The sequence below is a fragment of the Brachionichthys hirsutus genome, chromosome 4 (genome assembly GCF_040956055.1).
Source record: "Brachionichthys hirsutus isolate HB-005 chromosome 4, CSIRO-AGI_Bhir_v1, whole genome shotgun sequence".
In the NCBI taxonomy this organism is placed as follows: Eukaryota; Metazoa; Chordata; class Actinopteri; order Lophiiformes; family Brachionichthyidae; genus Brachionichthys; species Brachionichthys hirsutus.
In genome coordinates this window covers 2,479,898-2,496,944 of record NC_090900.1, presented here as the reverse complement: position 1 = coordinate 2,496,944, position 17,047 = coordinate 2,479,898, and the positions used below count along the sequence as shown (strand labels likewise).

The 17,047-nt window shown below is 45.9% G+C and overlaps 1 protein-coding gene across 1 annotated transcript in view; it reads right to left on the bottom strand.

Annotated features, from left to right (window-relative positions):
- arb2a (ARB2 cotranscriptional regulator A) overlaps window positions 1–17,047 on the bottom strand; it is a 106,027-nt gene that overhangs the window by 20,654 nt on the left and 68,326 nt on the right. The window contains exon 9 of the mRNA XM_068738686.1: window positions 11,239–11,323. Within this exon, the coding sequence (XP_068594787.1) occupies window positions 11,239–11,323 (85 nt within the window). The remainder of the gene's footprint in view (window positions 1–11,238; window positions 11,324–17,047) is intronic.

Genomic DNA, 17,047 nt, shown 5'->3' with positions numbered 1-17,047 from the left:
AACAGCCTATTTTAATGAGGCTATTGAAGTAGGTTAATTAATTAGATATTTAATTGAAAACATATTTATTTCCAAAACCAATTATTAATTCAATTAATTATAAAGTTAAATAATATGGCATGTGGGACAGCTACAGCTACATGGGACTTGGATATGAGCCAAAGAAAGATAGATGGTAGCAGAGATGTGAGGAAGTGGACAGAATAAATGCTGTCAGGCGAAGGTCTGTTTTCATTGAGCCCTCCGTGAGTTTGTTCCCTGGAAGTCATTTCCTTCCCAACAGAACACGACACTTGACAGCGTTACTGCTCGACATTTCCTGGGACGGTGTCAAGGGCATCACCTTGAGAGAAAGTCTTCAAGTACTGGGGAAGAGGTCATTCAATAAGAGGCGCCAGCTTTTCCGGTTCCAACGCTTCATGATGTGTGATTGCATTTAAAAAATAGAACACATAACCTCCACAAACTATTGGAGCGCTACCAGGGATCGCTCACCGGCAGCACTTGTGCTCTCTTGCTTTGCCTACACCCCTTGCGTGGCACTCCGCCCCTAAAACCCCACTGCACCTGCCCCTAACACCCCCATACTACATCCCCCAACTCTATTTCACTGTCATTCAGCTTAACATGGTCATTATGGAAAACACAGCGCTAACGATCACTAATAAAGGAGGGGAAACTGAAGTGGTTGAACTTCAAATAACTGATAACTTACCCAAAATGTTACGTGTATATTTCAGTACCCCCACAGGGGTATTGGATGGCTTTTTGCCCCGTGTGTCTGCACGGGACCACCCTCCCTGCAATGTGTGAGAATACAATGGTGCCAGCGGGCTCGTCCAAACAGCTGTGAGGGATCTGAGTGTCATCCAATCTCCACACGCAGACACACATACATACCAACACATGTCCGACAAACACACATAGAAACACACACCATCTGTGAACACCAACACATGACAGCAAATAGGATTAGAGTATGGACGAAGAGGAGGAGGATGATCCAAACACCATAATATCATTTCCAAGAAAGGATGGGAATAGGGCAGGCCATTGGGTGGGCTGGGGCGAGGTTTTTACGGGGGGTTGGGCAGGGCAAAGGCTTAGCCGGTCAGAGGTCAGATTTACAGAGCAGCGATCTAATGGCCGTCTGGATTGTGCACCAAGGCTTAACTCATGTTTTCCAAAAACAAGACACAGAAACTAGGCCAGGATTCAAGAGATGAAAACCACCACAAATAGCACAACGGATAAATGAAATGCAGCAAAGTTCACGTAGTTTAAACCCTCTTCTGCAGTTGAATCTTTATTTTAACTCCTCAGAGACAAAAGAGGAAATTATTCCTTAAGTAAGAATGCGTAGAAATCCCTGATTAGTATTTAGGAAGTACAGAACATTCAGTAGTTTTTCATTCTGATTTACTGTATTAATGTGGCTTATCTTACATTGCTAAAAAAAATGACAAGATTTTATTTTATGATCAACTAACAGCTGTCTCCAAAGGGTTAGTGGTAATTTTAGATGGTTGAACTCTTAGCCCCTGATGTGTGAAGGTTACAGAAGAGCATCTGACATAAACATCACGACATCATCAGCATAACAAGTGTTAAGTATCAGCTCTGATGAATTCTCGGCTTCAACCCTTCGCTGACATTAAAAAGAAATATTGTCACCTTATTATCACATGGTTTTATATTGAATGTATGAAACGAGATATCGACAGGCTGGATAGCTCGATCCTGCCATCAAGCGTCAGCATGGAAATGTAAAGAATGGCTTAAAGCTGTGCAACAACATTTTCATTGTATGTTAAAAACCTCTTTCATACGGTTGCATCTCTGGACAGGTTTTGAGTCGGAACTACCGAGACATCCAGCGTGATCCACAGTAGCCTGCCCGACATGTGACTGGCTGCGACACCTCGAGGTGAAAGGTCAATACAGATTTCAGCAAATCTGAGCAGGCACGGCATGAGCTTATATTCATGTTGGGGAGGGGGTACTGGCCTTCAACCCGTACTCGCTAAGAACCTTGAAGTTTTTTTACACTGACCTAGACTTGACTCCTTCATCTGGGATGTTAGCTATACTAATTACTGCCTGATAGCTGCCTGGTGCCAAAAATGATTCTCTTTCCCGGATTCTCCTCCAACAGCTGGTGCCAACCTCACTTAGTGCTTATGAAGTGTTTCAGGCAAAAAAAAAAAAAAAAAAGATGCACCTCCCTCACCTTTTTTCTGTTCTGGCAATTTACCGCTTCAAATTACCTCTTTTGTTTAGGGTTTGTTATCTGGCCACATGTTGTTCAGAGGGCAGGACTCAGGCCAAAGGGGCACTGAACTATGCAACATCAGAGGGTCAGCTGAAGCTGGCATTTCAAACATCAAACAAAAGGGGATTAAAATGGCACCAAGGATGGATTTGGAATTTGTGCTCAAGGATACTGACCCCCCCCCCAACCATTATCATCTCAAGAGTAGACAAAGGGCAAGTTAGCTGTTTTTATAGAAAGACTGCACAATCACCACAATGAAGACGCTTCTCGAGTTCCTGATTTAAGAGTGATGTGCAACAGAGCAGCATCTTCATTCCGTGTCATGTTTTTCACATCAAAAATAACTTTGGTAATACCTAAAAAATATACTGACTATACCATTTACCTTCCCTGGGACATGGTGGTTGACATCATCCTCTGTCTTGAGGGAAGGAGCTCCTGAATATTATGCAGGTGCCCTAATTTGAAGACAAATTCGGTTGCTTTTCTTTGCCAACTGCTTCATAAATGTATTGACAAAACTGGATCCAAAGGCTCACAGGTAAATTCGTGGTGTTTCACCATTCTGTTTGTAAGTTTTATACAGAACACCAAACTGAAATAAAGGAGTGACAGTCTGTCGTTGAACGGGCTGTATAAAATGATGTCTCCTCTGCAGTTGGGGATTCTTTGGCGGGACAAAGGTCATTGGAAAAAGGGGCCGGAGCCACAAAGCAATCAGGGTAAGTGATTGGGAAGTGGACTCCCTCAGTGTCACGATGCTCAATTTATTTCCTCTGTGCCTTAAGGGTCCCTGTCCAACCTTGTGGATCCTTCCGCTACCTGATCTGCATGTCTGTTGGCCTTAGACCCCCTTCCTGTGCCCCCCTGGGCCACTCCCAGTGCAACATTCATGTCTGGTAACCCAGAGCAGGCCCGGATCAATGTGAGAACGCCTGCGATTATCAGCGTGTGGGTGCACATGCGTGGTCTGTTGCATCGCACATCATTAGCGTATCACTTAGTGCCTACATGTGTAGGGCTATCTGCGAGCATGTCTGAGTGAATTTGAATCTGAGCATGCATGCAGCTCGTGTGACAAGTGGCTTGTCCATGTTGATTAGATAGGTGAACCCTGCGGTTGGCGGACATACCGGCTCTCGAGGTGATAACCAGTCCGCCTCGAGGTCAACCAGATAACAAGCATTCTTCAGAGGCGCAGGACGTGTAGGTTGTGTCTCTGAAAGTACGCACGTCCGCAGCACGTTTACCCAAATATGAAAGCTAACAAAGAACTACATTGCCCAACATGACCTGTCACAGATGATCAAGATAAAGGGCTTCAGGGGAATTAAGCGCCGTTACGACCCGGCTCGGAGGGGAAAGGGAAGCAACACAAAATAACCCAGATGGTGTAAGGGTAAAGTAATCAGACGAGCAGCCGGTAGCCGGAGGGCGTGGCCAGGAGTCCAAGTGGCCACACCAATCGGAGCAGAGCGGTGGAGTACACCAGGTCAGAGGAAGCGCAGGTAAAGAGAGAGAGATGATCGATGAACTAAAAAAACAAAACAGGCAAGGCTGCAGCCCTAACAAGGCCCCTAACCTCAAATTACTCCATCCAAACTCCAGAATGGAAACACGTAGACAGAATATTTGTTCCATATGACAACATCCTCATATTCTAGGTCAGAAATAATCTGGGAGACTATTTATGACAAATTCAGAAACAAAAATGGAGAAATAGAAATTAAACCACTTGGAAACTTTCTTAGCTTCACACATTTAAGGGATTGTTGCTTTTTGCCAAACTGCTGTTTGTTCGGTGGACATGCAAGTCAAGACGTCACCTCGCTCTGTCCAGAGCAGCAACGGTCTGAGGATGTTAGCGGATAAACGTGAGAAGCAGGAAAGGAGGGCTGAGGATTAGGAGCTATGCCATCAGTGAGAGATCAGTGCAACCTATCTCATTACTCTGAGGGACAATAAGCACAGCAACTCTCCAAACACTTTATAATTGCTGCTGCCTAGGCTACAAACAAGCTGTGTTTTTTACCCCTTTAGACTCCTCGGCGCATTCACGGGGAAAAATATCATCCTCTAATTGCTATATTTCTCTAATACTAGTGCGCATTGGTTTCACGGGCGGTTTGTCTCCCATCCTGTAGAAAGCTGGATAATAACGTTTTTATATGTCAAACTGGAGCACAGGGGAGACCTCCAAGGTCACTGCTGCGTATTCAAAACCTGCTGCTGGTGGAATATACCATCACTTTTGTTTACATGGCTACATAAAAAAAGAAGCAATAGCATTTTCTCTGTGAAAAAAAGACAATTATAATTTGAAGCTGCTTATGTCAAAAAGGACTTCCAAGGATAATTGCTGTCTTTATTTTCTTAATCATCTCTTTGGCAATTATACGCATTCCTGTTATATTCTCTGTTGTCAAACGTATTCTTTTTGCGAAGTCATACTAAACACGCATTTCATTATAAGACAACTGTGTAGAAGAGAAGAGAGGGAATTAAACTGCTGTCACCGCGCATCAAAAAAGGTTGATCTAGAAAGAGACGCGGGTTTAAACTAATAGAAGAAACACACAAACCATTCTCGCACACGTTAACGATGGAATCACACATAAAAAACTGGATATTAAATCCACTGAGTGCTACAGATGTTTGATCTCAGCATGGGTTTTAGGATCCAGCGCTTAGGTGTGTATTTCAATATGTGCCCATTAATAACAGGTAAATCTTATGAACTGACATCTAGAAACTTTAACAACAGCGGCCTCTAATTCCAAAGAAATATAAAACAGAGAGCGGAAGAAGACGAGCGACGTACGGCAATACACCCCAATGGGATGTGCAATTAAATCTGATTTTTACGGCCTTAAAAATTGAAGATAAAGAAATTCAAAGTGACTTGTTAAAGCACCACAGGAATGTTTCTAGCAAAAATAATTTACACAGACAAAGAATTTGAGATTGTTGCTTCTTTGTCATAGTAAAGCTAATTATGCTCTCACGTTCATGTTTTCATTGTTGAATAAAAATGCTGAGGTGCGTTGAATTAGCCGTTTAATTTTTCACCCCGCCGGCTGTGAGAACTTCTCAGGATTGATAATGACACTCTCATACGATTACGCCGTAGATTAACCTCTCCCCGCTCTAATCTACTTTATCCCATCAACTAAGTTCACTTAGGAGCAGAAGCTGAGAGGACTACAACATTTACAGCCAAAGCATTGGTGACGGCTGCTAAAATAGGATAATGTGCTTTAAAAGCAAGGCAGGCATCCGTTGATGAAAATAAAATAGAAAGATCCAGCAATAGGGAACAGGTGCAGAACGGCTAAGATGATGGTGCTTTCCCCGATTTGGCTGGGTTATCCTCTCATCCTCTCACAGACAAGGTCAACAACAACGATGATGATGATGATAAGAATGATCAGAGGGATGCCGCTTCGTGGATGACATCACTGTAGCACCTGATGGGGACGGTTTATGTCTTGTTAATGAGGTGATACTGGGGGGCTATGGGATAAGGGTGAATGCTAAGAGTTATAATACTAGCATTTGCTGGGATTCGCAAAACCCCAATTTACCAGTCCAACGCAACGTGAAATGAGTTTGTCCGGTCTCGTCCTGGTGATCAAGAATAAACTGGCCACCATTTCTCATCTTCGTCTTTAGGCTTGAGCCCGTCGATTCCGCGGCCGTCTTAATATAGCATGGGCAATGCTTTCTGTGTTCGTTTTCACTAAGTGGTTTGCCACATGTCGAGGTCGGGGGTAAATGCTGGGCGGATTAGAGCCTATATGGAGTCAATGAGGAGAGGCCATATGGGCAAATGAGATCCATTTCCATGAGGCACTAATCTGGGGATGCCCTCTGAGTGACCAGCGATGTACACTATACCCATAGCAGCTCAGAGGCTTGGGAATACGAAAACAGTTCGTGGCCCGTCCTACTGTACGTTAGCTCCCCCATCTGACCCTGCGGTGGGGGGTCCTAGCCTTTCCTGAAACAAGATTAAAAACACAACAGTAAACAAATATCGGCGTATTTGTCTCTATATCACCCCTCCCTGCAGCCCGATCTGTACTATTTACATGAATGTACTTCAGTCACAGAATATAATGATGAGGATTTAGATTTTTAAGTGTACATTGCAGCCTGCTGAATAAAAGCCGGGTTTTTTGCCCTGTGGTGGGTACAAATAAGAGCAAGACTCACAAATAAAGCAGCGGGAGGTATGGCATGAGAAAAATAAAATAAGAGAGGCGATAAAGCGAGGAGGAGGGCGGGTATTTATTAGACATTTTGCGATTGGCTGCGAGGCGGGTAGCAGAAGGACACATGGACAAATCTGAGGAGCTAATAAGAGTGAATACTGAACAGCCCTCATGGGCAAATCTGGCACTAAGATGATAATGAGATTATAAAACCCCACTATATTGCAGCAAATTGTATAAGTGTTTCATTGAACCTTGTTGAACTTTCATTTATGCATGCCTGGCTCTATCCCTTTTTTGTCTACACCCTCCCACCACCACCAGCAGCCAACCCCTTTCTTCTTTTCTCCAGGATGATGGGTAGAGTAGAAGAAAGGAAGAGAGGATAAAATGCCTCAGTGCAGGGGTGAACTGAAGACCACAGACCGGGGCTTTCCAGACACGCTTCTCGTCAGCATAATCACAATAGCCTGAACTGCTAAAGCGATAGAGCGCTGCGTGAGAGATGGGATTCTAAATCACACCTCACATTTGGAACAATCCGCCATCCTTCTGCCGGTGTCAACTAAACACATATATTTATGAAATATCTAAAACTATCCAGGAGTACATGAACCTGAAAAGTCAACAATGTCTACTTGTTTCTGCTTTTGCCAAATCTATTTTTGAGTGAAGATGAAGATGAACGTCGAAAAAGGAAAGAAGAGTACCAGAATAAGGGGAACAGAATGCCAAGACCCTCTGATGACGAGCCAATCAGCTGAGACAGATGATGATGATGATGATGATGAATATATTTATTAGATAGAATGTTAGAGTACAAGTACAGTCAAAGTCAGTGAAATGAAAGTAAAATATGAAAGGAGGGAGGAAGAGTTGTGCACGGATTCCATTCACGGGTGCTTCACCATTTAATGCAACCTCTGTGTCTCATTGTGTTAAAAACACATGCAGGAATCCAGACGTCCATAAAAACGTCCCAATGACACAGGCTGTCAAAAGCTGCCGCTTCACAGTGCCCAGAAACACGAAACAGCGCCCTGTCAGAGCTTTATTACTGATTGGTGACACATCGATCAACCAGACATCAGCGGTCTCATCGCGCCGTCAGCGTTTTCCACATTGTGATGATACAAGCTTTTCCAAATGTGACCCAGACAATAGCCTGATGCAACCCGAGTGGATCCAGGTCAGAGGTCAGGTCCGGTTCAGTGGAGTTTACCCGTCTATTTCCTGCGACGTGCGCCGGCGAGGCTAAGAAAACACTCAAACGCATATGTGAAAACACAAGTGCAAACACATACACACGTTCATGTGAGCTTCCAGTGAGGCGGTGGACTTCCACCTTACCAAGCTGAAAAAACAAGTGGTCAGGGAGGGGGGGGTTAATTTGAGCTTCCTCTAACAGAGTCAAGTCGTACAAACGTCGACCAGACATTGTCTTTGTGAGTGGGTGTGTGTGTGTCACCACTGTCTGCTTTTATTCTCTCTTCGTCGTCTCTTGGTAAATTAATAACACTGAGCCGTAAATTCATGAGCCTTAGTCACGAAGAGGAAAGGCGGAGTGACCTCTCGTGTCACTGCACAGGAATTATTTATCATTTCTTGAACTATGTTGCATCACTTTTCCGAGCCCATACTGCTATTTTTATTCAAGATAAAAAAAGAGGCAAAATCTTCACTTTTAATTATGGAAAAAACAACAACAACAGCAAAGCAAGACAGGTGTGCACGGCGCAGAATCCCGTACAGTAGTGCATTTATGTTGAGAAAGAAAATGAAAGTGAGTCTCTTCCTGCAGTCCATTAGAGGTAATTACAGGCTTGTGTTGGGATGCTTGTAACAGAGAAGGGCTGGTAATTAAAGTACAGGTAAGACATTAACTTCCTTTTGTTAGCCATTAATCAGTGTTTACCTACTGAGCGCTCTCCGTTTGTAATTAATAATCAGCTCGGACAATGAGTAATCACCCAAGAGGAAGTTGTGTGTGCGTGTCGTGCGCTCATGTCTGTGTGTTATTAGCAAACTGAGGTTTTGTTTTTCTTCCTACCTTTAAAACTGCATTTTTACTGATCAAACAACTGATCATCCACCCCGAAAGAAAGTCAATAAACTAAGCGGCACCCATCTACTTATAGTCAGCTCTTCATTCTCTCACATGTAGAGTTTAGCCTTTTCTTGGCATCCAAACACAAGTGTAGCTTTGGAATAATTACATATTGGGAAGGCCTCACACACTTCTTTCATCCGGTTCCCCAACTTCTCCGTCAGCCATGTAAAGCTACTTAACCACACACACACGCACCATTTCCAGCTTGGTTTTTCTGTGCATATTGCGGTTTAAGTTCGGCGTGCTCCTGAATGATAAAACGACGCTGGTGTGCTAGGCCACCGGCAAATGCCGGAGCGGTCACCTTCCTGGTGGAACAAATCCCTTTTGCATGATGGGGAAAAGAGGAAAAAAAAGACAGGAAGAAAGAGAGAAAACAAACAAAACAAAACCAGAAACACACACACTTGCATTTATCCTCCCTCCCTGTCTGGATCCCTCCAGCCCCAATCAGAGGGCCATGCTGGCATTCCGGCGTTGCTCCACAGAGGCTCTGCCTCCACATCCCCCCTACCTCCTTCTGCCAAGCGTCTACCAGCATGGACAACACAATCACCGTATCACCGCTGCACCACACACACGGAGGAAGGACGCAGGTGGAGGAGGGGATCCACAGATGTATGGAGGAATGCAACGAGAGTGATCGGCTTGAACTCGCGCCTCCATCATGCTTGTGTGTCCGATCCATCCACCCCCCGGGTCCGGCGCAGGGCGGCATCACGCTACGATGTGCGTGCGTACGTGACAGCGAGGATCGTCCGGCCGGCCTGTCCTGTGTCGGTGACACGCTCGACTCTCAAACCCTGATTACCCCCACCAGCTCATTCGCACACATACTCTTACCATAGCAACACAACAACAGCAGCCATGGCAGCAGCGGAGGGAGAATGCCTGTTGATCGAAGCGCCGGGCCAGGATGCCCCGACAGCCTTCGCTCAACCTTCGCTCAACCTCCTCACCTCTGTTCCTCAGCTGTGTCTCCCACCACAATGGCAGCTGCCTGTGAACCTGCCAGGCTGCCAAGGACACAAAAACCGACTGAGGCAACCTTTGACATCAGAAGCCGCCACCAAAAGGCCAGACGCAAGCGGCGCTGGCAGCTCCGTTAAAAACCAGAGACTCCGCTCTATTCAGGGCCGGCTAAAGTAGCGCCAGTCAATAGAGCACGAGTCAATAGTGCATGCATACAGACGGACACTGTGTCAGTGAGGTCTGTGTTAGGACAATGTCAGGCATCCCAACGGTTTCAAAAAGCCGAGCTTGATATCTCGGCTCAGGGGTTGCGCTCCTTTGACCGGCAGCGAGTCGCGGAGAGGAGATACGAAACATCAAGGCCGGGAAAATGACATTTGGACATGAAATGCAGTCAGTATGGGTTTCGTATTGAAGGCTTGATGACATTTCAAGGAGCTGATTCACCGGTAGATGTTAAGGCCGCCCACCCACACGTCTCGGCGTGGAACATGGTGTTTCAGTGGCCGGGATGAGATAGCAGGTGTTAGAGATGTATTCACTGACATGTGGAGCGTGTGCAAGGTGACCTATATTCCAGTCGCCGCCATGTCAGCGCGGGGCTTTGAAGGGAATGAAATTGCAAAGCAGGACATTGCGAGTGATGGAGGAAATGAATGATGAGACAAGGATGTGGAAAGAGATGTGTGTGTGTGTGTGTGTGTGTAAGAACATTTGCTTAAACATGCACATAAAATACGAAGATGGACGTTTAATACTTTGCGAGAGACGTTTTATTTCCTGTTTAAGGTTTGGACTATCTTTTTGTTTCTCAGCGAGTGTGCGCGGTCGCGCGAGCGCGCCTGCATGTGTGTCACTCTTCAAACAACACTGCAATCATGATCTCTTATCAACGGTCATGTCGGGGATTACAGATTTCATCCCTAATCCTACATTAAGGACACATCCTCATGATGGCCCGTGACATCATCAAGGCCAGTCGACCGCAGCGAGGGCACAGGGACAGGCAGCTAAATACCACAGGAGAGGATTAATGAGTACTGGAGACATAGTAGATGAAAAAATACTAAAATAGTCACGCAAACCGAACAGTACTTTGCGTCATGCGTCTCGGGCAAACTCTGTTCATGTTTGTGTTTGGAGATAATCTGCCACTGCGTCGGTTTCTCTGACAGTGATCCTTCTCAATCAGCCCGGCTAAAACCTGCAATCTGCGCAACATCAACAAGCGTGTTACACGCACGCACATGCACACACGCACACGCACATGCACACAAGAACAAATGCTGTCAACACGTGCTGCATGGAGTGGATGCCTTGTTCTTCAAAAATAAATCAATACCAGTTTAGGGACTGGTAGCTGCTGGTTGATAAAAACTGAATGCAATTTTCAGTACAAGAAGAAGTCAGTCAAGAAATGAAAAATGTTAGCACCGCTGCAGCACACTGAGGATGCTCTGGGCCCAAAGCCTGCTTGGTGTCATGTTCTTCCTCCCAGTCCAAAAATCATATAATATACCAGTATAATGAAATACATAATCAATCAATGTGAGCGTGACTGTGATGGATGGTATTTGGGGAGTGAGTTTACTCACACATGATGCTGTGTTTAAACACTTATGTTGAGTTATGTTCATACTGTGTGTGTGTGTGTGTGTCATCAATACCTGCAGACACTCGGGGGCAGTCGGGCAGCATAGGATCCAGGGGCGTGTCCACGGGCTCTGAACTCGATAGCCAGTTACAACAGTGCTGTGGGGGGGGGGGGGGGGGGGTCAAAGTTAGAGAGGAGTCATTTAAAATGAGCCTGTTAATTGTACATAATGCACATTCTTTCATTAAAGAATATTAACCTGCACCTTCATCTGAGTCAAGCCCCACTCAGAGAATGTGCAACAATTCTATTTGTAACCATGGAAATGCAACAAACACACAATAAATGTTCCGTAACAGCAAGCGCGCCACGTTCCTGTTTGGTTGGCGTGTACAAAAAAAAAGTCTTGATGAAAAATACTGAAGAGCATTTGAGATCTGCTACACAAACCAAACCACCCGCCAGAGTGGGCCTAACTGTAACCATGGAAACAGAAAAAAATACAAACCACACAAATCCCAAAAATAGCAAAAGGCGCCATTTCAGTACTTGGTCGTCGAGAAAAAATATAAAAAATATTTTTTTGAGTTGCGCACCAAAGACTAAATGATGGACGGATGGAACTCGTCCCGTCCCCTCCCCCCTCCTCATTGTTCATGGTGGTGACTCATAAAGGAGGAGATGTTATGTAAAAAACTTTTATCGCCGCGCTGCTGTGTTTAATTGATATTGAAAAATAGAAGAACCGTGGAGAAGGGACAAAGAACAGAAAAAGGGGGAGACAGGTGCAGAGGACGAGGGGGGAGAGAGAATGAGCCAGGAAGAGGTGTGTTTGTATGGCTGAGAAAGATGGGGGGGGGGGGGTAAGAGAGAGAAGAGCAAGCAATTAAAAGCTCTGTGACATGTTGCTCCGACAGCTTGGTGTTTGTTTCTGGTGAGGAGCTGAGGCCTTCCACCGATCGTCAGTTTGGTGCCCTGGGGGAGGCGTCTGCCCAGCTTGCTGACCCATAACCCCCCCACAAACACCCCTAGTCCTCTCAAACCCCCTGTGGCTGACAACTCCACTGTCAGAAAGAGAAGAAGAGCTCTTCATCTCTCCTTTTTGTTGTTGTTGCCGTCTTCATCTCCCTGTCCGAGTTGACGTTCCCTCCGTCTCCATTCTATTTCACACTGGACACGACTCACCATTAATTACCAAACGTCCTCTCCCCGTGCTTGGGAGTTTTTATTCTCCGGATGACGGCGTATCAAAGAGTGTTTTCTTTCTTAGCGGATTGGTATGCATGCGGCTTGTAAGGATTGTACAAAAAAAACGAGAGCGAGGGAGAGGAGGGAGACTGCGGAGGAATGCTCGGAGAAGACGTTCCGCAGATAAGATAAAAGTTCAATAGAAGAGAGAGAAAATGTAAAGAGATTAGAATGTGCAGCTGGCGTCCTTCTGCATCGCCGCTTATCTACCCTTGTTTACTTTCACCCCGGCCCCCTGACAGTCATTACAGTGTTGTGTGTGCTTGTGTGTGTGTGTGTGTGTGCGCAGCGGTGCTCGTGTGTGGGTCAGCGATTGCACCACAGGGGGTATCTTTTGAAGATGTGTGCCATTGTGATCCCTTCAGACTCAAACACACACAGACTGGAATTTCTTTTTTTTTTTTTTGCTCTCCGTGACCCTGACTCCCAAGACTTTGAAAGACTTTTAAATATATTCAAACTCTAACGGAGCCCGTCACAGCTGTTGCTTTTTGCCAACGTCAGTTTATGCTGTCATGTCAAGGCGAACGTCTTCCTCGTCCTCCGTTCTCCCACGGGCGACATATTTACCAGAAGCTTATAGGCAAATATCAAATTCACCGTGAGAGATCATCTCGACAGAACATCTGCCACATATGAGCAAATCCTTAGCAAATATCAACAAGTACGTCGAGGAAATTCAAGTGGGAAATCTGTGTGGAAATGTTTGTTGCTGCAATAATGTGGCTGCTGTGTGATCCGTTCCAATCCAAACGAAGTACGAACTACTGAATCCGGCACTTAAGTAGTACAAAGTCTCTTTATTTAATTTCCTGCAAAGAGTGCAAAAGAGGAAGAGTTGGAGAAGCATCAGCAGTGATGTGGGGTAATGATGATGAGGAGGAGGTGGGTGGGAGCGTTGTGGGAAGATGACAAGTAATCTTGGTAAACAGAGGCATATTGTGTATTTTTAGCTCCGCTGCTTTGCCCTAGATGTGCTCTCCTCTGAGGCCGGGCGTGAGGGCAAAGCGGCGTGAAGCTGATCGGAGGCGGGGGGGATGCGTGTGTGTGTGTGTGTGGGGGGGGGTTCTCCTTGACTGCATCATCAAGTGTCCCGTTGCATCTCCTTTAATTCATTCAGAGTCTCAAGGAAGATGTCAGCAGCGGGTTGGATGGAGGGAAAATAAGGGAGTTATTCAAAGGACTGCGCTCCCTCTCCGCCCCGCCTTTCACCTCCACCCATCACCACCAATGGAGGCAGGCAGGCCGGGTTTGAATAGACTTATCAAGGCAACGACACACATGTGCACACAAACGGCACAGTTCTCGGTGCTGTGGGAGACCGCAGGCACAACAGCAGTCACATAAAGGCAAGGCCTGCTGGCTGGGATTAGAGAGGGGCAACGGGACAAAAGGATGCCACAGCGCATCGGCTGCCGCTGACGCACAGCGGCATCGCTTCAAGCGGCTCGTCCGCCGATCAATGGCGCCATTGAACTAAAGGCGGAAAGTGAAACAAACATGTAAACAAATCTGACTCTCTGCCCCCCCCCCCAACCTCTGCTGCTCTGTGCATGTTTGGATCCATCAGATATTCACACACACACACATGTGCAAGAAAAGCTCCTATACGCGGCGGATAAAGCTAACGGGTTCACTGGGGGTGTGTCCATTGGCGTGTGATCCAGCAGCCAATGAGGTATCTCCGTTTCTTTATCTATGTGGTGCGCTATCTCTGAGAGATGCTTTTTAGTCCTGCATTTGGATTTGCATGCGTGTGCGTGCGTGTGTGTGCCATCTATCACCTGCTGCCTTTAGCCAACCTTTTACATATATAGCCAAACAACACACACACACACACACACACACACACACACAGTTAGAGCACAGTGTAGTCAGACGATGGAGGAATCTAACAAAAAACGAACAGGTCTCCCTAAGATCTTATGAGAACCTTCCAAAAGCCAGAATTAATTAAAAACTACATTTTTGAAACGGTTCCATGCGTCTGAATGCAAATATTAAAGCATAATGAGCATAATCTTCGGTCAAATACAACCGGCTCCATTCGAGCTTGGAACAGTATTGGGGAAAGCACACCAGACTGACTCCCAGTCTGAGGCGGAGTGTACAAACGTCTCCTAAACCATAACACACATGACAGCCTGCAACCTAACTTGTCAAAAAGTAGTCCCGACTATCAATTGTTGCTCTCTCTCTCTCTCTGTGTGTCTCAGTCTCTCTCCCACCTCTTCCAGTTGCTGTATAATCTCTATGGATTAAGATGGTTTATTCATGCCCATAGTGTACTCGTGTGTGTGTGTGTGTGTGTGTGTGCGCGCTCTGGGCAGGCCACTAGAGTGTGACAGCAGGCCAGCACAGTGACAGGAGACACCTTGGAGACTGTGACAGGCTGCCAGCTGTACACCATCATTCGCATTTCTCCCTCCCTCGCTCACTTCATCTCACCGTGCTACTCATCTATTTCCTCACACATCTCTTCATCTCCTCTCCTCCATCTGTATTCACCCCATTCATATCCTACCTGTCTTTTTGTTTTTCTCTTCCACGGCTCTGCCCTGTGCTTTTCTCAGCGCCAGCCAACAGGATTTAGAAAATGGAACGCTTCACACGCCGAATTTCTTTGCCCGTTTCTTTTTCTGTCTCGATGAATGGACGAGTCTTTCGCCGAGTCCCTCCAGTTTTCCTTTTCTCTTACTGTCAATCTGTATTTCGTCTAACGGCGGCAACATCAGTCGGCGCTCTTCTGGCCCATTCGGTCCATATAGCCCGGGCCCAGCAGGGGCTGATCTCTGGATCCCATCGCCCCTCTTTAGCACTCCTCCTCTCATCGCCCCATCCCACCATCCAGTGACCTTCTGAACCCCAGAGGGAGCGAATTATCTCTGTTCGAAGGGATCAGATCAGTGCACCGCCGGGGAGCGCTGACCTCGCATGCACCCACTCAAATGGGCACCCACATTTCTCTGTGATGTGCACATGCATCCCTGTATGTGTGTGTGTGTGTGAGGTGCATGCAATGCAACCGCTGTTTACGTTCAAGTTCCAGCTGTCTGTATGTCATTGATGTCCTTTAAAAGCAGCATTGTTTGAATTTAGCTCTGTATACATAAAGGTTTTGCACTGCAGCAAAAAGTGCATCAACAGCGTGACCATTCAAAGACAAACATGAGGAAATTAAGCCAACGACAGAAACCTCTGGCCAGGAGCTGAAGGTTTAGCATTTTGGGTGGAACACAAAGGGAGTCTGTCAGTCTGACCTTTTGGGGAAAGCGCTTGCATTGGTTTCTAATGCAAATGACTGGGATGGATCAGGATCTGGATTCACCTCAATCCTCATGCTGATCCATGCCCAGAAGCCACGTGTGGTGATAGACCCAATTTCAATATCAGACTTCTTGTTTGGCAACACAAGATGCTATTTTAAGTTTTTCTTGCTCACTATTAATCAGATGCTAACATATAAAAATATTAGATTGGATGAACCCATTTTTTTTCATCATGAAATAAATCTGACGGAATAATTTTTATAACAGATACAACAATTCCCAGAGAAAAGTACGTCGAGGATAAACTTTGCTTTAGAATTAGCATCGAGTTAAGATGTAAAAGTCTGCAGGGAAGAAGATGAAATACACATCCTCCAAATTTGGTCTTTGGTTGTATCATTGAGGAGGGCGTCGCATAGCGTCGGATAGGAGTGCCACCGTTTCCCTCAAGAAAGAAACACTTTAATGAGGCAGGCTTTAATTCAGCCAAGAAAAGGCCTGTCGTTTAATGAGAAAGAGAGAGAGAGAGAGAGAGAAAATCCTTGCCTGTCCCTTTCCCTCCTGCTGGACAAAGAAGGTTATTTCAGATTTATTGTTCTGGGTAATCATCACAAATAGAAAATCACTTAACATTCCAATTATGCCGTGTCCTGAACATCCCCTTAGATGAATCAAAAATAGGAAATGCCAGACAAGGAGAAGGGGGCCAGTGCAACCTTGAATCCCCACCACTCAAACTCACATAAAAACACGTTCACAGACGACTAACACACACACACACACACACACACACACGCACACGCACACGCACACACACACACACACACAAGAAAATGGGAGATGACAGAAATAGCAAAAACAAAAGGCAAGGGATATAAAAGAGGATGTACTACAAACAAAGGTGTGCAAGCATGTGTGTGTGTGTGTGTGTTATATTTGCATCTCTGGCTCTTGAGCAGCTCTGGTCTTGGATGGTCCTCATCTGTATGTGCATACTGAGCGAGCCCAGGTGCGGCGTTTGGTACAGAGGTCACAACAGAAAGGGCGAGTGCTAAAATGAAGCTAACGCAGACGCACACGTGATCACGAATTCCATCTCCAGTGCTTATGTGAAAGCACATAAAAACAGACGCGTGCACGCAGGTGTGCACGGCAAGCTGCACTGTGCAACCGCCGACGGGGTTAACCGTCTCATTTATTCTTTGACACGCACCCATGTGTAAGAAGAAGGAAAAAGACATGCAAACAATGCCTGTCTATGACACCCGAGTACAGTCAGGGGTACCTGCAGAGGTCGTCAGGGTTGCACAGAGAAAACGGATCAAATCTGCGAGACTTCAGTCAACCGCTGGGAGAATTTACTCC